This window comes from Manacus vitellinus, unplaced genomic scaffold (assembly GCF_001715985.3).
Source record: "Manacus vitellinus isolate BGI_N305 unplaced genomic scaffold, ASM171598v3 scaffold_0_pilon, whole genome shotgun sequence".
NCBI classification, from domain to species: domain Eukaryota; kingdom Metazoa; phylum Chordata; class Aves; order Passeriformes; family Pipridae; genus Manacus; species Manacus vitellinus.
The window spans coordinates 46,601,786-46,626,905 of record NW_021938789.1 but is presented as its reverse complement, the minus strand read 5'-3'; the positions used below and the strand labels follow the sequence as shown (position 1 = coordinate 46,626,905).

General features: G+C 42.5%; 1 protein-coding gene across 1 annotated transcript in view; it reads right to left on the bottom strand.

The window, feature by feature from the left end:
- Positions 1–25,120, bottom strand: part of UNC5C (unc-5 netrin receptor C) — a 176,538-nt gene that overhangs the window by 43,694 nt on the left and 107,724 nt on the right. The window contains exons 5-8 of the mRNA XM_018073520.1: positions 17,318–17,421; positions 4,685–4,865; positions 2,454–2,621; positions 1,090–1,254 (exon numbers count right to left, since the gene is read on the bottom strand). Of these exons, the coding sequence (XP_017929009.1) occupies positions 1,090–1,254; positions 2,454–2,621; positions 4,685–4,865; positions 17,318–17,421 (618 nt within the window). The remainder of the gene's footprint in view (positions 1–1,089; positions 1,255–2,453; positions 2,622–4,684; positions 4,866–17,317; positions 17,422–25,120) is intronic.

The following is a 25,120-nucleotide window of genomic DNA, read 5'->3' as shown; positions in this document are numbered from 1 at the left end:
GCCATCTTATATAGTAATTATTCAAGGGGTAGACCTATGTATTAGCTAGTAGTGTCACTTTTCTGTCATTGTGACTATTTCAGTCAAAAGTAACCTGCCTCAGAGAATAAAAATTCTTAACCCCTTTTTTATGAGAGAACCCAAAGCATTTTATGATCCGGACACATAGATATCGAATAGTTACAGCCACAACTCTTTGGATAACAGAGAGCTGAAGCTTGACAGAGAAGTACTGTAGTGAGATGGGATGAAGGAACAGGAGAGATGTGTATGTGATGATTTTGACTCAGGTTATTGTGCTAATGAAATGTGAAAGGGAGTCTTGATGCACCAACAGCCCAAAGAAGACCTCATTTTTGAGAAGGGATGGGGTGCAGAGCAGATTAATTGTTCATCAGTACATGTCAGAATCACACTTAAAACCTACTGTTTTTTTACTTCTCTCTCCTATTAGTCAAAAAGGCAGGACCATGGCATAAACAGATGCAGGCAGACTACATTTCGGTGCTAGAGCTGATCTTCACGAGGCTGCACCATGATGATGACTATACATGAAGTTTGCACTGGCACTGCCTAGATACAGCCTACCTCCTTCTACCACAGGGCACTTGAAATCCAAAAAAAGCACATAACTATTATATGTAGAAACACATGCACCCACCATTCCTGATATTAAGAAGCCACAAGCTGATCTGCTTGGCCAAGTTTACTCTTTAAAGATGCTGACTTTGCCCTAAATGCTCTTTTTTTTTTCCATTTACATTGCTGTAAGAGTCACTGCCAAACTTCTCTGGACAGATGCTGCACCTGTATAGAGAGGAAGACTGTTTGGTGGGGAGACCAGGGGGGAGAAGGCTCTGTTATGACTCTTCCTAATTCTTTACTGTTCAACTTCGTATACCTCAGACAGCATTACATTCATCTTCAGGCAAAAAGAGTGGGTTGCCCAGACTGGTGAGAAGGGGATTAACTCATTTCTTTTACAAATGATTCTTTGACTTTAGGTCATTGATGCTGTTCTGCAGCTATTTCTGGTTTCGCTGTGGCCATATATATCCCAGACCCCAGAGAGGTCACAGTGGCACTTACCCTGCATGCAGAGCCCGTCAGTGCAGTTCTTGGACTGCAGCACCAGCCCCTCACAGTCCTTCCCCCCGTTCTTCGGCGCTGGGGCCGTGCACTCCCTCCGGCGCCAGTGAGTACACTCCGTGCCACAGGTGGACCACTTGCTCCAGGATGTCCACTTGCCATCCACTGACACAAGGAAAGAACAACTTGTTAGGGTGTACACAGAAGTGAGACCAAGCAAGAGCAATGCACATATTGGCACAAGCTGGCCTGCAACTCCTGGCCATCTCTGGCAAGGCAGAGGGATCATCAGCCTGCTCTTCTCTAAGTTCTACTTCTGTCATGTAAATACACATTCACCCCCACCTCTCCTTTCTCTCTGCCCTGACCCCATTTCTGGTCTTTCTTCCCCTTTATATAAACTTCTATCTAGTTTATCTGTGTTCAAAGTGTACAAGCAACAACTCAGGAATCTGTGATTTTATTTTAATTTTTGGCATTTTTTAACACAGAGATTAAACTGGTCCAAAAATTCTTCTTTAGTAGGAAGATATTTAATGTTAAATACTCCCTATTAAAAGAACTATCTAGAGGTACCAAACTATTTCACATGAGCAGAATCAAGAATGTGTTTAGTGCCTTTCAACATCCTGCAAATGACTTTCAAAAGCACTAAATCGAACAGGTGAAGAACAAAATATGAAATTGTTCTTGTGACAGAGCTGGATGGCCAAACTTAACAAGCTCAAGATGACCTTACTGACATTGATTTGAGTAGGTCTGTAGAAGGAGGAAAGCACTGGACAGCAGGGGTAGAACTTTGTCACAGATAAGTACCAACTACCTGGTGTGTCCTGAAGTAATTTTGTATTTTTCAGAAGTTTACATTTAAATACCTTTTAAAGGTATGGATACACATCTCTTTCCAGAATCAATGTCTTTGTATTTGAAGTCAGGTAAACATGTGCCTCAAATTTAACATCCACATCCCAGATGCTTCAGTTGCTGAGACAGTTGGACTGAACAGACATTGCAAATATATTTACATCGCAGTTCCTTTCTATATTCAAATTCCAATCCTTTTCCAGAGCTTTCAACCATTATCTCCTACAATTTGAAACTCTGAATGTTCCCCAAATCCCCTGAATTATGAGGGCTGAGACACCAGTGTAAGCAGCATGCAAAAGTAGGGCTGAAACCCACGCTGCTTGATATGATGTGCTCACTATTTTATCTACTTATGTAATACAATTTCATATTCATCCCCTGAAATGTTGGATTTATTAATAATGAGAGGCAGGCTTTTGTAACTCAGTAGTATTCTCCTGAAATGACTGATGACAGACAAACAATTTATCTAGGGCTGTGTGCTGTTGATACTGAACCTGGACACAGAGTGGTGCAAGCTATTTTCTGAACGCTCTGGCCCTCACAGAAGGCACCACCGTTGAGTGGGGCAGGGTTGGTGCAGGTCCTCGTGCGCTTCTGGAAGCCTCTCCCGCATCGGCTGTTACACACTGACCACTCAGTCCAGGTAGACCAGCCTCCGTTCACTGAAAAGCAAGAGGGAGAGTATGATCCCATAATCAGGCCAGTTTGGTCAGCCCAAAGCCCAAAGTGATGGCTGGGAACAGCAGGAGAAGCAACGCTGAACAGACAAAACCCACGTCTCCAACATGCCAAATGTATGCCAGAAGTCACTGTAAAAATTTGAAGAAATGCTGATGCCAAATGAAAAGCACCATTTGATGACAATTAGGGTTGGCAGGTGACCAGCCTTACTCTGAAAACTGACCTGACCCAGCCTTAAGCTCCTGATGGAGTATGTATGATCAAAATCCCTGCAGATTCAGAGAGCGCACACAGCTCTAACAGCCAGAAGCCTATGGTCTGAAAGCTGCAGCACTTTCCAAAGGGAGACAACGTGCACTCCTGTTCATGCTCAGATGAACCCATCACCTATGTATGCTGAGACACCCTCATGCTTTGATTAGATATTGATAATTTTCTCTTCCTTTCTTTGAAGACGGTGATTTCAGGATGTCAGGACAACTTCACTCATCCCTCTGTGGACCTAGCTGGTGCATATGAATGTCTCAGCACTTCCCTAACAGATATTTAAGCTGTTCAGAGTGAACTAACACTAAATACATTTTTTTTAATTGACTTTGGGAAGATATTTATCTCTGGAAAGATATTTATGCTGACTCTCCTTTTCACCCACCTCATTTTCTGGGATAGAGGGATAGATGAAGAAGGAGCTATGCTGCTCTACATAAGAATGTCACTGCCAGTGTATGGGTAACATACTAACTGCTCAGATTCTCTAAACCCAAATGTTTGTGATATGATACAACCCTTAAGCAGTTCTGGTAGCAAAACCCATAAAAATGTTACTCCCCTACACATGTCTCTTGAATGCACTGTTGAAAAAAAATTCTGTATATGTATGAGGAGGAGTTGCCTACATCTTTATGTTTCTGCATTCATCACAGCTACAAAACACAGAGCTCTTGCATGGTCCATTCCTCAATATCACAACCACTGCTAATCAACTCAATTCAGTCAGTTTTCTATAAAAACTGAACTAAAAGGCCTTCATTGTAACTTCGGGGAAGCAACTGCTCACAATTAAATCTAACTGCTACCCTGAATATGAAATGAATATTAGGGATAATCATAGGGATTTTTTCCTACTTGTCTATCCTATAATTAAGCTGATTGTAAGGAACACCAGTTCAGTCAGCTGGCACATCATCAGAGCAGGTTTTGTTCTGGTGGATACCCCCACCTGGGATGCATTTGGGGCAGTAACTCTGCAGGGGCAAAGGCTCAACCTGGTGGGGCAGAGCTGCAGCGCGACACAGGCTGGAAGAGACCCTAGAAGGGCATCTCATCTGGCCTCTCCACAGCCAAAGCATGACCAGCCTCAGTTATATCAGGACTGTGGATGCAGACACATGCAGACACTGTAGATGCTTTCCCATGCTTTGTATTCCCCTGATGTTTATTTTTAAGCTAGGCTGTGCGCCTCTGAACTGCAGTCCCAGAATGCTTTGTTACTTTGCCCCTGATGTCAGGGTATGTTTTGGCAGTAGACACCAAAAATAAGCTTATTTAAATAAATATAAGAAGATGGAGGGTTGTGATGAGCTCTGACACTCTTATCAGTATCTGGGAGCATGAACTTCCCATCAGTTTCACTCTTATTTCTGAAAAGTACCACTAAGAATGTGAACTGTGGTGGTAGTAAGCAATGCCTTGGACACTCCTGTTGGAGAATGTGCCCTCGTGGCTCCTTGCATGTTACAGCATGTTACAGCAAGGGGAAAAAACTCCTGCTCTTCATGAGGTAGCTGGCTGTGTGTGTAGGTGCTTGTTCCTCCTGTCACCATTTCCTGTCACCAATAAGCCAAGCCATCAGACCCGTACTTCTAATATTTTCAGTAATGAACCCTGACTGCAGTCCCTGTACATGCCTGCAAGTCAACAGGCAGCACAGGCAGCCCAGACTGACCACAATCAGAGTTGCACACACGCATTTTGCATCCTCCTCCCGCCCCTCTCGCTTTGAGTGTGCACCCATCCATTTGCAATGGGACAAGGCACCACTTACCATAGACAATCACAGTCGCTGTGGTGCTTTTCCTTTTGGCCACTATGTTTTTTGCAACACAGGTGTAATTGGCTGTGTCAGAAAGCCGGGCTTGCTTGATGATCAAGTTGTGATCAATCGTGATGTAAAAATTTCGGTCTTCCACGGGATCAATAACCTCTTCATTCTTCAGCCACTCCACCTTGGGGTTTCAAAGAGCCAGAGGGGAGGTAGTGAGTCAGCACCAAGTCACACCACCATTGGACAGACACAGTATCTATGATTATATTGCTTTTAAGTACACATGCACTCACATGTACATACGTGTTATTTTCTTGCTGCAATTAGAATTAAACAAAACAGAGACAGTTACCAAGAAATCACAAGGACATCAGTGCTTATTTTTCCTTTATACTTATATAAGCTACATTTTATTTTAATAAAGCATAATTTCCTTGTCTACATAAAAACAAAAACCAAAACACAAAACACAAAAACAAAACAAACAAAAAAAAGCAACAAAAAAAGCCCGCATATGATTTTTAATCTAGGTAATGTTCTCTTTATTGCCTTCCTAAAAAAGCCCACCCTGTTATATCCCAGCTGATGGCAGTGAGCTGCTCTTAATATAATTTGGCTGCAAATCCAGTAGCTCGTTTTCATTTCAACTGTATGCTCTGAAGGACAAGACAGGACTGGGCCATGGATGGATCAAAGCTGGGTCTTTATGTCACTGGATCACTTCAGCCTGAGTCCAGGACTTAATTAAATGAGGAAAAACATAAACACAATCAGCCTGCCAGACTTGTGAGGTGCTAGCTGCCAAGACCTGCTTTCTTAAACCCCACTTTTCTGAAGACATTTGAGGAACTACCCAAGCATTGACGTACTCCAAAAGCAACCAAGAACCTGCTCCCCACCTGAGACAGCTGTACAGACTGCCTCAATCCATGGTGAGAAAACGAATGACCTCTCCTGGTGCTCAAGACAGAAGGCTCAATTCATGCCTGGACAAAGCCAGTCCAATGCTGTAAGACCAGTGCTGGCAGATGTGAGCTTGGATTATAGGTCCCCACCACCCAGTCCCCCTCTTTAGCCCTGGCTTAAGTAGCTCCAGCTCCCCTACCCCAGTTTGGGTGGAGGTATATCAGGTGTGAGCTGCTTCCAAAGGTGTACACCTTAGTGAATGTAAAGCCATTGCTTCAGTGAAGGCTTGATTTAAACCCCCCTTTCCCACAGCACATCCCATCAGCACGTGGCAGTCAACTATCAATACTGTGTTGCTTAAAGTTGGTGGTGTAAAAAGGGCCATGGAAATGGATACATGTGTCTGTGAGGAACAGGAAAAGAAAAAAAAGATATAAAACTTTGGAGGCTGGATTTCTGTCACTACCACAATCCTGTTTCACCATGGAAGATATAAGCTCTCATTCAATAGTCTGTTTTTCCTCGACAGGATAACTAAAATTGTTCTTCCTCCTTCCTTGAATCCTAATGGGTATCAGGTATAATCAAGACAGACAGATTCCTATTCAGTCAATGGCAATATTTAGCTCCTTCCTCACCTGCAGGTCAAGTCCGCGTGCATTCTAGAATGAAAAACAAGCCAGGAGCTTATCTTCACCAGTCAGAGGCTGTCACTTAACCGCCGCCTCTCACACAAATAAAACACCTTTTTTGGGTTTTAATGTCATTGATTATTTCTGGGATGGAGTACAGACTTATGCCAGGGGTCTAATAGATCCTGCACGCACTGCCAGAACCATGTACGTACCACCTTCAAATCTGCCTGTCATCTTCCTATCCTCTGCACATTGAAGACACCAGGACATCAGTAAGAACAGGACTACAGCCTACATAGTCTAATGCTCAGTCTAAAATGTTTCTGGTATGCCCATCAGAGCACATACTCCAGCAGCCTTTGGCACCCTGAAGGCTCCATGCCCAAGCACATGGTTGTCTTTTTCAAGTACTCTGCAACACTTTCTCTCTCCACTGAAAACACACATGCATATTCAGTCTGGGTCTCAAATGATTAGACAAAATTAAAGCTGTAAGTATTAAATTCCCTATCATCCCTGCAAAAACACCAAAGATAATATGAAAAGAGAAGTTGCCAAAAAAAAAAAAAAGGCAGCTCTGTATAATTCAGTATATTGCCTCTGGCTCTACACCAAATCTCTTAGGAAAAAGATCCTTTTCACCTAATGTCTCAAAATTCTACAGAATTTGCTAACAATAAAAGTTTGCAGAACAACAGGATGCCTCTTTCTTCCGCCAGTACATCAGAACTGCGTGTGCATGTCTAAATCCCATGTCTTTCACAAGATATCTCTAATACATCTAATTCAGTCTTCTGACATCCAGGTTTTTATGATGTCTGTTAATGTTGCAAACTCCAATGTTAAATCAGAAGGGAGGAACTGATGGATGATTTGACACACAGCAGGAGTCTCCTTTCACACACATTTTAGCCATCAGTAGAACAACACAAAAAAGAGCACATCCCTCCAGTGGTTGTGTTTTCTCCCTCAGTCCTTGTAGAAATGGTATCTAAGTCAATACACTACAACATATAAGTGAGGCTGTTGTTGGTACTTATTTTCAATTATTATCAGCCTCATTTTCTCTGGTGCAGGTGACTGCAGTGCTCAGTACCTCCAAACTTCTGATTTATTTTTTTTTTTTGAGGTAACCAGTATAGGTGGGAGCAGGTTTGTTCTGTCACGAAAGTAGGAAGAGATCAGGCGTCAAATACAGAACACAGAAGAGAACAAAGAGGAATGAGACAGCGTGATTTATGAATGACAAGTATGCAAACTGTTATTACAGAAGCTAAAAAGCAACAATCTCTTTTGATGCCATGTCATTCCCCAAGGCTCAGCCCCCTCACTGAAGTAGGCTGTTAATTCAATCAATGCAGAAACTTATCTTGAATTTAATTCTGCTGCCTGAATAATAGAGACTGGCAGATGAGGCATCAGACACTTATGTGCTAGAGACCTCTACCCCTGCAGGCAAATGGACAGAGGGACAGCAGGATGTCCATGGACATTTCAAAGTGCACAAAATCCAGCCTCCAAGGTCATACCAAATCACACCCTCGTGCCTCCGTTTTTCATATATCTAGAGATGTTTTGGAGTAGATGGTTGCTTTTGCCTAATATTGAAGATGTATATTTACTGGCTATAATAACAATTCTTGAACAGGCATCTAGTCCTACATATTCAATTAAATCAAGCATGTCCTTCCAACTGTTATTGATAAATGTACTGATGGCTGTGCATGCATATGTAGGAAAAGCATGGGATCAGTTTTTCTTTATCATAACAGAAATCATTTAATTGCCAACAATTATGCCATAAAGGATGAAGTAAGTGTACCCCCTGGGAGATGACAGCTATGGAAAATTACAACAATTTGCAATTACAACAATTTCCCCATTTCTTATTGTTAGTTTTCTACTTGCAGAAGTATTTTTGTTATATGTTTGCAAACTGACTAGCAAAAGTTGAGGTGCGAGAGTAGTGAATGAAAACTTGACTTATAGAAACTGCAGATGCTGAGAAGCTGGAGTACACCTGAAGCCAGTTACCTTTTGGTCAGAGCTCCTTAGCACTCTGGAAGCAACTTGCAGAGCAGTGAGGCACACAGCTCCTGTCAGCTGTGCTGGATCTGAACATCCAATGCTGCTAATGGGCTGGCAAGCAAGCCTGCAAGAGACTAAGCCATCCCTGCAATGGGCTGAGAAAGCGCATGGTCCAAGGCGACTGTAATTTACAGCAACATACCTTGTAGCATCTTTCTGTCATCCCGCTCCCTAGTGAGAGACAGATGTGTTGTCTCTAATCATTCACTGATTGGTATCGGGAGATACATTAACATAATTGGCACATTTGTTCTAATTAACAGAGGGAAGCTGCCACATGCCACCCAACATGAAAAGCAAGACCATCGGCAAGAACAGAAAACCTGTGATCACCACCTCAGCTATACCTGGGAGCTGCAGCCAAACCTGTGCTGCCAGAGGATGTTTCCAGCAGCAGCACAAAATAAGGCAGCAGACACAGAGATAAAGACTTGCAGAGCCAGGACAGGCTTCTGTGCAGACTAAATGAACACAGGGAACATAAATCACACAAGCGATTACAGATGCAGGAAAACCTATTACAGAGGCTAATTGCTGACACAAATTTAGCCATACTAAGTTACTAGCATTACTAGGCACTTAAGTCTCTTGGCACACTTGTTTATGTATGACTGTTTTAGAAACTGGTAGAACAGAAGCACATCTGTTCCAAAAGAAATCCAAGGATGGAAAAGGAATAGGAGCTCATCTAGGTCCTGCCCTCCGTATCATACAAGTCATTCCTTGCACCTCTCGCAATCTCAAGAGCAAAGTCAGCAGGGTATGAGTTCTGGATCTTTGTTGCTCATTATCTCCTCTGCACCAACCTGCCCTAGAATCATCTTCCGAGCAAGGTCCACCTGCCCAAAACAACAAGTCTTTTATCCTCCAGACACAGACAAAGTGCTCCAGTGCAATTCTCCAGAAGAAACAATGCAAACAGCTGGGAGAGACTTGCCTTGATAAAAGGCAATTTGTAATTCTGGGAAGTGAGAACATTGTACCCCTGCCTTCCCCATGCCTGGTTGATGCAGCGGGATTGCTTTCCATCTGGTCCCTCATCCGCATCGGCATTGCGGTTGGTGTTCTCTGCAGCTGTGCCAACTGGTCACAGCGGCATCACTTGCCTTGCAGCAGTCCCTGCTGAGCTCACACAGCCTCCAACAGCCACAGGGAAATCACAGCTCCCCTGCTTCACCTGAATTGTAACAACAGACACGAATCCCAAGCCATATTGGTAGTAAGGGCACACATACTCATTCCAGTAAGAATAAAGCATTTGTGCAACTAGCTACTGATTTGGACACAGTACAAGATGTTCAAGTGAGACCGAGAAAACTTTAGCAGCTTTCATACAGGCTATCGAACCAGCAGCTATTCCAGATACCTTGAGACTTGAGTGCCTATTTGAAGAATGTTATTTGATTTTTGGATTTTGTTTCAAATGTATACTTTCACCCCAGTAACTGGTTGTTGAAGGGGATGCTGTCCTCTATATACTATTTACTGAAAAGAGACTTAAGATTAAAAAAAAAAAGAAAAAGGTGATCTCCAAAGAGACTGAAATTACAGCTATGAGCGACTACAAAACACACATTGAAAATGAGACAGCAAATGCAAATCACCACGATGTTTTGTTAAGTTTTTGCTATTGTGCTTCTGCTGACAATAAGGGGAATTGTTGTTCCTGCTGTGGAAACACTTCCTTAACCACACATATATGCAGCTTTCTGCTTGAATACTAAAATCTACATAGGGTGTATGTATAGCTGCTGGATGTCCCTGGCCCCATTACAGTTCTCTTTATGCACAACTGGGAAGTGAAACCTCACAGAATAAAATTCAAAGGCCAAGGTGGACTGGCAGAAGCAGATGGAGAACTTTCTTCCATACAGCCTCAAATTCAAACATAGATCATCATCATCATGGCTGGGCTTCGCTAACGAAGATTTGTGAAGGGCTCTACCCACGTTTGTTACAAGCACGCTGGTGGCTAAAAAGGCCAATACAAGATAGACACATCCAGCTGCACAAGGTACAGCAGAAAGACTCCTTAGGTGGTATATTCTGCAAGGCACGATTCTTTCTGCATTGCCTTTTCTCCTCAAGGGTGATCCTGCGTGCTTTTTCAAAAGCATCCTCAGCGTTATAGATGGTGTGTCTCCAGACCTCCCGACTGGAGGCAGAGTAGACGAGTTATGATGATCAATATGGCCAAGGCTGAGATGTTGTTTCAGGGAGTCCTTGTATCTCCTCTTCGAGGCTCCTCTCATGCAGCAGCCAGTGGCAAGTTCACCATAAAGCAAGATCTTAGGGAGGCGGTGGTCCTTCATCCTGGAGACATGCCCTGCCCAGCGCAGCTGTGTTCTCAGCAACATGGCCTCAATACCTGTGATTGCTGCTTGTTCCAGAACTGACATGTTAGCCACATAATCTGACCAGTGGATGTCTCTGCACGATTGTACGGAGACAGCGTTGATGGAAGCGTTCTAGGAGACACGGGACCACTACGCGCCGGTCAATGGGGACGTGCCGCGCAGCTGCCGGTGGGAACTGCGCCCCCGTAGGAAATGAGAGGAAGAACTATGGAGTACATAGAGGTTTGCCAGTCCAAGTTTTGGGGGAGGGGAGGAGCGTTGGGCGGCCCGTGGGGGTCCTCAGACCAACAGGAGAGTGGGCGGGGCAGCCCTGTATGGAGTGTTGCAGGTGAGCAGTGCGAGTAAAGATCTGTGGTAACACGATGGGAGGAGGATAAGGCCAGGGTGGATAGCAGGCTCTTCCGGAGGGTTGGGGGATTTCAGCTGGGCTGGGGCCATGGGAGATGCCCGAGCCCCGGATGGGTGTGGGGGCCGGAACGATTTGTTTTCGGTTCACCTGCGGCTAGTGCCCAGGTTCAGTCTTGGATTCTGTTTTGGATTTATTTACTGAGCCCTGAAAAGGTGGTCAGGACAAACATAGATCATGGCATTATTAAATGAAAACCATAGCATCTGCTATGTGGCCATCAGAAGTTTCTGGGCTTCCTTTCCTACCTGAACAAAGGGTTTGAACTGGAGGTCCCATAGCTCATATGTTGACTGGCACTTTTGGCATCATGTGGGTATGTGGAGTCCCCAGTCCCAGAAGCAACTGAGGGGGTCTGTATGGAAGCAGCCTTAAATGAGTTACCAAAGTGACGTCTGCAGTCCTTTGATTGGATTGATAGATGGATGGATCTTACTCTTCACAGCACAGAGCTATATGCTTTTCAGGATCATTAAATTCAATAAGGGAACAGGATTTGGGGGGTGGCTGAAGTCCCCAAGGACACCCCTTTCCCACTCAACCTCAAAATTGCATAGTGCCTGTTATCATACAGGCAGCTCCTCCTACAGTTTCAAAAGGCTGTAAGCTGTAAATCCAGAATGGATTTTGTCCAGGTTACATTTTATAGTAAAAGAAAAGCATCAGGTCTAGAAGAACATGGAAAATCCTGATCAAAACCCAGGAGAAGCTGATCAAACAATTCTTGAGTGACAGCTGACATGTTCTGCAGACAATATTTTGGAAGTATCTCCACAAAACCATGGGAGCATCATAATTCTTCATGCCTAAGGTGAGCACTGCTTTTGAAGAAGTTACTGTCAGAAGAACTGACCAAGGCAGACACTATCACCAGGTGACTGAGGGTGCTGTTAAGAACCAGGGGCCCTGCAAAGCCCTGACAGAGGTAATTCTCACACTTCAGCCCCTCTGAGGTCTGTTAGCTATAGTGAGCAAGTCACTCAGTGTCAAAGTAAGACCTGATGGACTAATTTCATAGGCATATGAGATTATGATTAGAATAGTATCTCCAGGATGAGGAGCTATCTTTTCTAAGGGGAGAATTGGGAGGTATGCTCATCTATTTCCCCTAAGTATGGAGATATGCTCATCTATCTGCATAAAAAAATGCAGCTAAAAGCTGTGTCCCACACCGCATATCTTCCAAAACTAAAAAAATAAAACACTGCTCCTTCTGAGTACATTCTGAAAAGGACAGGTAGGTTGTGCTAGCCAATCCAGCATCCCAGAGCTGTCATTGCCACAAAAAGTGAGTTGTAGAGAAGATGATAAGCTAGCCAAGTGTATGTCAGTGCTCTTGTAGAACATCTCCCATTGTAATATTTCCTGGACAAACTAGAAATCTGACTGTTCTCCAGTCCCACAGATCATCCTTGCCTGAATAGAATCATACATGAACTTGATTCACTTCTGAGCATGCTCTGCCCTCACTTACATTGGCATCAATGGAACTGCACTAGAAAGGAAAAGTATAGGGGTAGATCCCATAGAAACTTCACGTCTCAAAAAACTCAGTTCTACAAGAAGACTTGTGCACCTTGACATGGGTTGCTGCACTGTGGAAATGAATTGGTAGGAAATGTAAAAATAAGACTACCTAATAAGCTAGTAGTCCCAGGAAAGCACAAAACCCAAATGCCAACCTATCCTTCAAGCAGGAGATTCTAACCCACCTCTCATGCTTTGCAAAAGAGTGTCCTGACCACCACCAGTAGACTGGGGGATAAAATATATATAAAAAGGAACAGAATTATAGGGGACCAGGCACTGACAATTACAGGGAGCTTTATCCTAGAGTTTTTGAGGACAGACCTGCATTGTCAGACCCTACCCAATGGCTCTCCATGGAAAAACGGATGAGCAGTCCTCATTCATTTTGGGCTGTGCTCCTTCTGCATGCAAACCTGTCTTCCCTCCCCGCCCCTTCCTCCCACTGACACTCAAAGGCAGTTCTGCTGTATGCTGCAAGGCACTGCAAAGAACAGTGTCACTTCTCAGGTAATTAGCTTTTGTGGCCACAAACTCCCCTACTTGTCTCTCTCAGAGCTCACCTTCCTGCTGTGAATGTAAAACACTGTCTCAGTGATACACACCTGCATGGAAATGCATATACATGAACTCCCAAGTAAGGGATAACTGCTGCAAAACATAAGTGGCTCTCATGAAACAAAGCAAACAGCAGCCACCTTAATAATCAATTAGATGGAGCAGCCACCTGATGCAGCCTATTTGGAGAAGTCCCCAGCTTCCATCAGCTTTGCCTGTGCAAGAGCAGCTGAATAAAGTTTGTGTCACGGTCATCTTGACTAGGCAAAACACCCTTTTCTGCCTCTTGACTCAGTGATGTTTTCCCCCTTGCTCTAGTTCCTAATTAAAGCCATGAATGTGGATAAATATCATATCCAGTTTTAAACCCAACCGGGTCACCAAACTGTGCGCTACACTCTGTTCTGCAATTAAACTACTCTGTGAAACACCTCAATTATAATTAAAGAAGCAATTATCCCCCTGCTAAAGGCCCCACAAATCACACATTTCAATGCAAAAGTTCGCCTAGCAGCTCTACGGCATATTAACCAATCTTACATCTCATTTGCTTTTTGATCTATAACCTATTCCAATGAGCTAATTTGATGTGACTTAGTGTCTCTAACTATATTTTGTCATGTGCAAGATGATGCTGGCATCTTTCAAGTAACAAGTTAAATGAGCTAAGGGGTTAATTCTAATAACTCTGTCATTACTGTTGGAGCATCACAGATTAGGATCCTTCCTGCCTTCTCCAGTTAGGTTTGAAAAATGCACACACAGAAAAGAGTGGAATTGAAATGGATGCTTCTGTTGCTGCCAGGGAACTGCAACTGTCTGATTTCCACTGGGCATGAGGCTGATGGGTCAGACTACTTATCTCACCACTTCATCCTATTTCTCTCCATTGAGGAAAAGCAGAAGGCAGAGAAGCATGGAGCTAGGGCAGGGTGCTGCTTGGTTTTATATCCGCACTTTTTTTTTTTTTTTGTCACACGAGGAATACGTGAGTTTGCCTCTTCACCCCTCATCTATGTGTGGTAACCTCAGTGCAAGAGCATCTGTGCTGATCCTTCTGCTGCTTTCCTGAGCCACGCACTGCAAAAGCCAAAACATTTACCCAGGTATTTCAGAACCTCTAGGCTAGTTCGGCTTGATGTTGGCTGTAAAACTGAGAGTGGGGAGGCATGCCACAGTGCAGCTGGCACCCATGCTGGTTGGGGCTGGTGGGCAGGGGTATACGACCGCAGAGAAGCTGATCTGGTTTTCCCAGAGACCTCAATTCCTTACTTTGTCCCAGGGGAACAAACAAGATGTACTTTGATTTGATCTCTGGCCATGAGGCTGGTTGTATTTTAACACATCAACTTCCTTTTGGATCTTGACTTTTTTTTTTGCTTTTCCTAGTGTCCATAACCGGAGACTACTCTAGTGCTTGTCATGTACTAGTGGATCTGTGGGACAGGCAAGTGTTGTCTTAAAATCTTTACCTGCCCGTCTCTGTCTTCGTCCTTCTTGCCCTTCCGAGAAGCTGTATGCTGCTATGTGGTTCAGTTTTGCACTAACAGTATGATCTGCTCTAGCATTGATCCATAAGAGCTTGACATGGTTAATTAAATATGCTGGGAATTATAAGACTGAATTCCCCAGATACTGAAAAGAGCACAGAATTTATCCCTGACCATGCTTGTTCCCACCACTTTGAAATAGCAGGGAAAAAAATCCCAAACAAACAAACAAAAAAAAAAAAAACCAGAAAAAACCCCCAACAAACCACAATAAAGGGGGAGAATCGAATAAAAGAGAAAAAGCAAGGGAAAGATGCTAGTACTTTGGACTCCAGCACTGCACTGCATTACACTGAAGGTCTATTTCATACAGTTTCACAGTGTAAGCTTTTCTTCGTCTGTTTTGGTGTTAAATCCAGCGACTACTTCAGAAGCCAGTAAGTGAAAACCCCTAAAACAAAACACAGTGCCCAGAATGTGAAGAGTTTGATGCACGTGGTCACCAAAGCATTTGGAAAAGCTAATCACAGCTGCATTAATCTACTCTACTTGGAATCAAAGCAGTCTTTTGACAAGATGGAAAATAGCCTCAGACTCCTGCCTGCCTTCTCCCAAGTCCCTTCTTATAGTTACCTGTACCATCATATCAGAAACTTCTCCAAACAAATAAATGAAGTCTTAAACAAAGAACTCATTCATCTTTAAATTAAAATAATCATGTAATCCTCCAAACTACCAAGTTATCTTTCATCTTTCTGCTTTTCTAAATTTATCTTACCAGCTTCAGCAAGTGGCTGTAATAAAGTGTCACATTAAGGTATTCATATTCATTAGTGTTCAGGTCTTTGTTCTTTTAATAGTGTTGGAAAGAATCTACAAAGAGGCTGTATTAGGCGGCTGTCCAATCTGGGTGTTTGATCTCCTTCTGACTTCAAAAGTCAGAAGAGGAAAAAAACCCAACACTGAGAACAGTTCTTTTGAATGTCAGATGGGGGGAGTACGATTTCTGAGTTTGCCAAGTGTTAATTGGTGTCTGCCCTGACCATGGTACAAATAAGACTCAGAGCCAGTCAATGTACCATCTTGAAGAGCTATTGACAGAGTGAGCAGGATACTGGAAGGCAAGAAAAAGCACAACTGTTATGACAGCAGCTCACAGAGGATTTTTTCAGAGATCATTTTCTATGAACCATGTAAAATTGTGCTGTTTGGGTCCCAGCCACACGACTGGGTATAACAGACCCTTCCGAGGGAACAACTGGACTGGCTGCTGAAATTTCAGAGGTGCTTGTAATACTGCATAAAAACAAACTACCCATCATCATTAATCTCTCTTTCTAGCAAAAGTAATAAAGTTCCCCAGTACAACCCTGCACTGCCTGAACAACAAATCCCATTGCAGAAACAACTGTCATGGCACAACAACAAGTTGATTTGATGCAAAGAAGCATCAGAAAGGAAAATAAAACCCTGCTGCTAAGTTCCTGAGGAAACCCAACTGATTAATACTACGGTTATCAGTAAGCTGGCTTGGCAGACCTAAACACTCCTTACAGTTTTGAAGGTCTTAAAGGGGAAAGAAAACAGCCTAGAGAAAAAGAAAATGGGAAAAATCTTCTAATTATTCTTTCTGATGTTTATGGACAAGTGTCTGCAATTCCAATTAAATCTAAACTTGGGTTAGATGGGGAGGTAACAGTTTAAGCTTCATCTCCTGAGAAATCAGCCATCAGTGCTGCATGACAACCACTTTACTACTTAGCCATGACAGTCTGACTTATCCTAATGCAAATTGGCAACAGTTTCTTCTGTGCATGGTAGAGGAAAACCGAAGAGAATTCAGATAGGGGAATTACCGTCATTAGCAATCAATTTTTCTCTTAACAGCCGCAGCGGATTCAGGATTTCAGAGGCCCCCCCTGTGACTCAGAAATCCCCTTTCTGTGAGCTGTGAGTCTGAAGCTGGAGCCACCACCGCACTTAGAGAAGCTGCTGTTCAAGGGGACGCTCGCTGCTGTCCTCAGGCACAGATTTTGCTGAAAGGCCGGCTGCCTCCTGCGGTGGAGGGCAGGATACCCACTCTGAGTTTACTTAAATGCCAGTAGGAAGACCAGATAAGTTCCTGAAGATGGATTATTAGGCAAACACATCTCCTACTTGCCCAAACCTCATGCTGCTTCACGTGGGAGCCTGTATTGGACCATGGTACATCCTCTTGTGCCAAGTTGGCAGGCTTATGCCTGCCCAACATGAGGGAAATATAATCTGGCAAACTTAAAATTAAAACATCTTTATATCAGTCTTGCAAGGTGCCTCTCAGAATAAGTGAAATGGTTTTCTTCTTTAAAAGGAAAAGGAAAGAGAGTGGGTTGGTATTAATATGTTCCACCTAGTGGAACAGCTAAGTGTCCTTCAGATGCCAGATATAATTGTGATTTTTCAAGGGGAAGAAAAAAACTGAAACCAAACTCCCTGCAGCTCTGCCCAGCAAGGTACCAAAACCCAAAGCCATTAATCAGTTCCCAGTCAATCTTGTCTGTAGGCAGCAGTCAGTCAGCTCTCCATTACCACCCATTCATCATGCCATGCTCTGTCACTGTACATTAGCCACTGATCAGGCCTTAGTTAGGATGTGCAAGTGCCAGGACACTGCTGTTGCTGCTCACCTCAGCTACTGGGATGCCTTCAGGGGGACGGCATTGGAGCAGGACCTCTTGCTCCAGGGACACTTCTTTCCCCAATGGCTCCTGCTCAAAAGTTTTCCGGAGATCTGGGGAGAGAGAAGGAAAAAAAGTATTGATAGTACTAATAGCTGGTAATTTAAATTACATTTGATTGCCATACTGAATGAACGCAAGAGACAATGAAAACAGCAGTTCTGCTCCCTGGAAAGTAAAGCACTTAAAAAAGGGTGGGTCATGTTTTTGCTTCATTCCAACATTAAGCAAAGATTTCATAGTGGATTTATTATTTATATTATGGTACAGCATATGAATCCAGTCAGGATCCAAGGCTTCACTGTGGAAGGTGACATAGAACAAAAAGTGCAACAAGTCCCTTCTTCAGAAAATTTATGTTTGGTAAACTACACCAGTGAAGTACTAAAGAAAGTTATGGAAAATTAAATAAATCTGTAAAACTAAAGCATATAAACTGAGTTGCCTTAAATTCATAGATGAAAATGCTCATGCTATGATCTAATGTACTATTAGCCTATAAGCTTTAACTTTACAGCTTTAGCTAATTTGTCTACACCTTATCATTATCCCTGTAGCATTAAGTTATTATTATTATTATTATTAATGTAATAATAACAACAATCATATTAATTACAATAAAAAAATAGCAATGTGGAGCTGAACCATGCTTGGATCCCTCCACAGCACCATAGAAATGCAGTAGGGTGCATTTCTCCAGAGATTGGACCAGTTCATTATACTGGAAAGCTGTGAACTCTGGCTTTCTTGTACTCTTCTGTAATAACTTCACACAGATGGTAAAATGGACTTCAGAAGTTCCCTCATTACCACTGTCTCCGTGTTTCTGCCATGCACTGCCACGCTCTGTACTGTGCCAGGGAGGACAGGGCTCTGGAGAACTCAGCATTCAGCCCCAGTAGCTACCGGGGATATTTCCCTCTGCTCCTTGTTCCTGCTGCAAATGGACATGAGGCCATGTTCAAAGTTACATCAGAGAGCTGGTCTGACTTCAAAAACTTTGCAAACCAGTTATTTTTATTTTACTTTTTGTTCTGAAGTCAGACCAGTTTCTTACGTCAGCTCACAGTGAGGCTGCACAAATACTTGTGCCATATTGAAAACAAGTCACAGTCATATGGGAACAATTTAAAAGCCAAATATTTCATATTTTGAAGCCATAACCTGTGACTGCACTGGAAAACAGATCACTGAATTGAACCGGCTAACAAATAAACCATCCAAAGAGTTATTTTTCATCTAGATTACCTCCAAGATCTAATTTAGAACTGACCCCACAAGGAACTGCATCAGCACTACCAAAACGCAAAACCCGGGGCAGGCAAATGTACAGACGGAAAAGGGGATGGAGTGGCTGCTACCAAAATCAGCTCCTCTGAAACTCACCTCTGGGTAGCATATCTACACTTAGCCTGTATTGGGAAAATGTGGTTATTCAACTATCTGGAATTAAATGTCAATCTAATTGTACCATGGAAAAGCTCTGTCACAGCTGGAGATGATCATTTTAACTTAAGCTGATATAGTAGTAAACTTCTAACATCTTTAAACCCAAGCATTTCACAAGTGAAACTGAGGCATCTTCCCCTGCACCACAGGCATGAGAGAAGCAACCCCACACCTTACTGCTTTCCCACCACTGACATTCCTAATCCCTCTAGCACAGAGGGTAGGGATACTGAGAGGCCCTCTGATAGGACAAGATTTATGGCCACAGCTAAAGGCACTGAAAGATAAGCTTTGGTAGATCCTGCTGTGGCAATACAAGAAATTACTGTCTCCAGCTCTCTGCTTGTTTTGGAGTTACTCTCTGTGAAAAGGAAGCACGTGCCAATGTCACAGCTACCTCACCACAAAATCCACCATTTTAACCTCAGTTCTTGCTGAAGGGGGCTTTACCCTACAACACTGGATAACTTACGGTAAAGAGGAGGAGCAAAAGTACAGATGCAAATGTTTCTTAGGATGACATGCCAAGTTTCACCGAGCTGTGCCTGTCAGCATCTTTGTCACACTGGAGTTATTCCAGACGAATGAGGCTTGTTCATGTGAGAGCAACCACAGCAAGACAACTGGCCAGATTAGGTCAGATTTCCGTACATAGCTCCCAATACATTGCCAGATCCAGCATCATCAGCCCTCCTCCAGCTTCATCCCACCCTCTCTGACAGGCTACTCAGGGAAAATTTGGGTTGTATGGCTCAATTTGAGTAAACTCTAATCCTTCATGTGCCCTGTGGGTAGGGGTAATTAAAAAAAACACTGAGTTTGGAGTGGTGTACTTCCACACTTCAAACACAGAAATGAGCAGCTCTTTCAGGAACTGGCGGGTTTCTTGGGAAGTTACATTATTCCTTTGGCCCAGGCTCCTCACCCTTCCTGTGGGCTTGATAAGTATCCTGGGCACACATAATGTCCGGTTAATGCAATTTGCCTTAAGTTAGCAAACAGCTGGGGTTGTGTAGCTAGCAGTACCCATATGATCATATTACTGCTAGTTCCACAGGTATTTTCAAAGGAAAAGAATTACTTCCACATCTGGTACACCTTAGTGCATTTAGCAGGTACGCACACGTGCACACTGCAGACAATTATTGTGCTCTAATATCATGGCTGAGGGCAAATGGGAAAATTACCATCACAGTAATAGAAGCATATAAGCACAGTAACAAACAGCATATCAATAATAGCTTTCAGGTGTTCAGATATGGAGGGATGAAGGCAGCAGAGGTAGATTCAGTAGATAATAATCTGATTTTTTTCCTAGACATGCTAATTTACTGTTCTGACAACCTTCCTGAAACATTTAATAGAACTCTTATGTTCTACATTGCCTCACATGCACAAAACCCACACCTCCCATAAAGCACTTGCCTTTAAAAAAACCTCCAAATTTTAGTGTATACAAAAGTAAATAGCATTAATCTAAAAATGTGTAATAACAGTAAAAAAAACCCCACTTTAACCTCCTTATTATTAACAGCTGTAATTTCTGCAGTGGGAATAGCTGGAATAATTGCAGTGGGGCTACAACAGGTGAGATGAACTCTGTGGGACCCTGGGTCTCCTGGCTGCCCCCACACACGGTGCCTTGCTGTGTGAGGTTGCTTTAATGATGCCATTGGATTCAAGTGGGTCAGTGATCCACGAACTAAAAATACACTAAGTAGAGGCCTTGACATAAGAGGCAGAAACGTTCTCAAAGAAGCCATTAGGTACTACTGAGTAAATTATACTAATCTGTGTGTGGGGGGAAAAAAGGTGCATAATTGTTTACTTACAAGACTGAGAGCTCTTATATGATATTCTGTTGGCTCCCTCCCACGTGTTCACAGCTTCAACCCACCACTTCCCACTGCAACCATGTCACCTACAAATAGCTACAGATGGCAGCAGTGCAGGGCAGGTTTGACCTAACCAAGCATAAGGCTGGCTGGTTGTGACATGCACAACTAAACAAGATGGGGTTTTAAGTGATAAAGAAGCAGAGGGCCTGGACAAACATCTTTATCACCTGCTGTAACTATCATGAAACCACCCGCTGGGACAGCACTGGATTCTGAAATGACTGGGTTTTTTCTATGGCCCTTGCTATAATGTCATTGTTCATAACAATGACATCCTTCTAATTCTTCAATCCTCAGTTTCCTTTGCCATGTAACAATTATAGTCATCACGGAAATCTCACACTGTCGGTCGGGACTGGGTGAGCTTGCTAATGTACTAAGGGAATTTGAGAAAGTGAAAAATGTTATCAAAAATGCTCTGCTCGGGAAAGATCCAAAATGTCATATATGTTACAATTGTTTGTGAGCAAGGATAGAAGGGATACATTTTTCCCAGAGAACGTTAAGAGACTAATAGAATACATCCCAGTTTAAAAAAAAATAATTTAACAATCTTCAGATAATATGCCTGAAAAAGCAAATCAATAAAACATTTGATCCATTCTGGACCAGGATGCTTCTGTCTATGAAGAGACAATGTGCATTATTAAAGCCTCAGGTCAGCAGCAGTCCTGTTGCTGAGACACCAAGAGAGCACCTTCTCCACCCTCACCTTCAATAGAGGAAGACACGAGAGAAAGGCAGTTGCATTTCCTTTCCATTATTATTTTGGTAATGTAGAATAGTCCTGTATTGTCTGTGTTAGCAATACTCTTCCCCCACTTATACAGGTAACATTGCTGCCACAGCTCATCTCTCCAGAGAGTGCCTTCAGTGATGCTGAAGGGTCCATCTTGTCTCTCTCACCAGCTCTCTCACTTATCTGCAGGTAGGGATTTCACTGCCTGGCCCAGGTAACAGGCTGCACCCCCATCAAGCACTTAAGCCACACCTCTAACTTCCCTTCAAGACTATCTTCCTAAAAAGAAACCAAGGAGAATAATTAAAATTCTGGTCTGCCACCTTGAGTCAAACTCTATTTTTCTTACTAATGCATAGTCCTAGCAAATTCAGAGGGGGCTCCTGTGGCATGTATCGCAGCACGTTTACAGCATACTTAAGAACAGACTTTCCTTCAAGACTTCTGAAATACTCCTTCACAATCTTCTCTGGTAAGGACATATGGCTACATTCAGAGCTGCATTGAAATGAGAGAATTTTCACAAGTATAAAACTGAAATAAAGTAACGGGAAATAAGAATCTCAGTGTACATCATATTGTTAGCTTTACTCCTGAATTGCTATGCTTTTTGGGCAAAAGGGCATTAGATCTACATTTTGATGCACTGCTAAATGACTTAATTTTGTTTAATGCATTTTCATCTTACAAAAGAGTCAGAAGTTGCATTTTTGTCTGCTAAAGGTAATAGCTTATATAGGAAGTCATGTCATTTCGCCACTTTCTTTTCTACCTGTCAACTTCTAAAAAAGCACAAAGAATGACCCTATTATTTTTCTTTAATCTCTTTGTTTTTCTGGGTTTTACTGTGAAAGGTGGGTGGATAAAACTATAAGGACATCTTTTATAATTTCTGAGAAATGTGCTAAGAGGCAGACCAGACAGTTCAGCACAGTGCTAATGTAAGGGTGAGTAATGAATGAGCATGAAAAATGGACATTTGTCAGCCAGGAATTAGATGCAAACCAGATGAACAGAATAATACAGCATTACTGTCAGGAAAAGATGAATTTCTGCCCTTGGTAGACCTTTAAGGGTCTCTGCTCCTTCTAGGAACTCCAACGTCAACTTTCCTTCTGTAACAAGTAATCCAAAAAATTAGCAAGCTTTAAGAGCAAATAAGGAAATAAACACATTATTTTCTATACAACTGTCATATTAACTATGCTCATTGAGAGAAATATGTTTAGTGTGTGCTTTCAGAGAAATAAGGGTTTAAGAATGTGAGAAGACCTTCACAAGAAGTATGCTTTATATGGGTAAGTATATATAGCCATCCATATAAACTCAAACATGTAATAAGCAAAAAAATGCAATTAAAACACTACAGAAATAAGAATATGGCTCGGTATAATTTTAGCTAAAATTTAGTTATTAGAGGATCAATATGTAGCCAAGCTCTCCACTTCAAGTCTACCTCCTACCCTTGAGAGTGTTCTTAACAGGTAAGGTTCAATATGGTTTTAATTTTACTCAGCCTAATAAGAACATCCAGACAGAAAAATAATTGCTGAAAAAGAATGGTAAAATGCCACTAATGTTCTACAAAATGAAAGAGGATCTGTGCTTCTGAAAACATATCTCACTGCATTTATTCCCAAACTTGGATGACTGATGCTGAGTTTGAGAAACATGACTAATAATGTAGAACTGGTCTATTCCATTCTTCTTCCATCACCTTCCAGAATGTGGATAGAGTTAAGAGACACTTTCTTTTTTTTTTTTTTCTAAAAAAAAGAAAAAAAGGCATTAGAGACTGAATTGCAAATCTAAATGTTAGAAACCAGGCATACTTTGGCCTCTCTTTTCTGTTCACAGCTGAGTCTATGACCTTTGCACAGGGATCAATCACACTGGTGGGTAAGTAATGGAAAGGTTAGGTACAAAAACCTTTTTTTTTTTCATTTTGTTCTTCTGTGGTTTCAGCTCTCTGTTATTAATTAGATCAAACCAGATTTCCACTGAGACAGTCACAGGAGTGTCATCAGTCTGTAAACCAGAGGATCCCTCTGAACCTCTATCAATTGCTTTCCTAAGTGTGGTGTCTCACTCTGCAGGGTCCCCTGCTGTATCAGTCACACACTGGGTGTTGATCAAAGCCTCCTGCCCTCCTTCAGTACACCACTGCTCATGGAATGACACTGTGGTTGGACAGACCTGTGCTCTCAGCTGGCCCAAGCCAGTAGCTGGAGCTGAGGATTGAGGAAATAAGTCAACACCTCAAAACTCCATCTTAAAGCTCAATACACAACTCTGTGCCACTCTTTCCTTCTCTTGAGGGGCTGTTTCATATCTGGACAGTCCTAAAGACAAATGTCGCAGCACCATGAGGCTTTCCTAGCCACATTCCCAGCCTTCGAGAGGAACATCAGGTATGGTGGAACTTCCACCTTTCCAAAGATGCCTGGCAGCTGGTCACTTGGGATGAGCTTGTCTGTAGCTCTCTGGTCTCACAGTAATAAATCAGGCTGACACCCCACACAGCCAAGAAGCAGCATGAGTTTTGACAGCTGAGCAGCTGATGGGGACTGAAGCAGCTTCTTGGAAGTGCACAACATGTTTCTGGGAGGCAGCCTACTATATCCACTGACCTGAGTTACAGAATGAGGTGAGGAACACCCTTTGCTTGTCAGGCTACAATCTGCAAGACACTCTACAAGAGCCCGGAACCTTCTCTCCTCTTTTATTCTGTATGTATTTTTAGCCTAAGCAAACAAGGGGTGTAGACTGGCCAGCCCCTCATTCTAACAACAGCATCTTCAGCCAGCTGGGGATAACATTACGCCCTGATGACTCTCTGCAGACTCACTGCCTAGGTATCTGCAGAAAAAACCATTTTTTTCCCCTCCCCTCTTTAGCTCTAACCTAGTTCAGCCAGGTGGTCCTAAGACTAAACACTCTTTTGCAATGCAGCTTCCACGTGGGCTGTGCTTGTAATGAAGGATGACCCATTCAACACATTTGGTATTGATACAATTGCAAAAAATACAAGCAAGCAAACTTTATCAAGCATTCACTAAGCAGATGGGTTCCCAGGTGTACGTCAGTTGCACTATTCTCTTCCTCTTATATTTTTACTTCATAACTCGATATTTCTTTGTAAGCTTAACCTAAAAACTAACTTGTAAACTTAATTCTATTCATTAATTTATTTGGTGATTAAAGATGGAATTCAAAGTTTGTTTTTTTTCAAATAAATCTAGATGTAATGTTCAAATAACCTAATCTCAATGGGTGCCTTTATACACGACAGATATACTAAAGGTACTAAAGAGAGATATTAGAAACATCAGGTGTACGTTGCAATTCAATTCGTAGAATTGAATTTACAAGACACTGAAACACTAAAAAAGAAAACTATTTATATACATGTGGTATTTTGTTGTTGTTGCTCTTCTGATACACTAACCCAGTGCACACAGCTGTCTGGTCACTACCAAAATATACACAAAATTTTGTTAACTTCCTAGCTGGATCTATGTATCACCGTTAGGCACTAAGCAGACTCTTCTGAAAGATGATAATTTCTTAGGCATGACAGTGTAGGTAGGTAAGGCTCCTACAGAGGGACTAAATTCCTTTTGTTTTTTTAAGCAAAGCTAACAGTTATATCAAGCCCACCCTAAT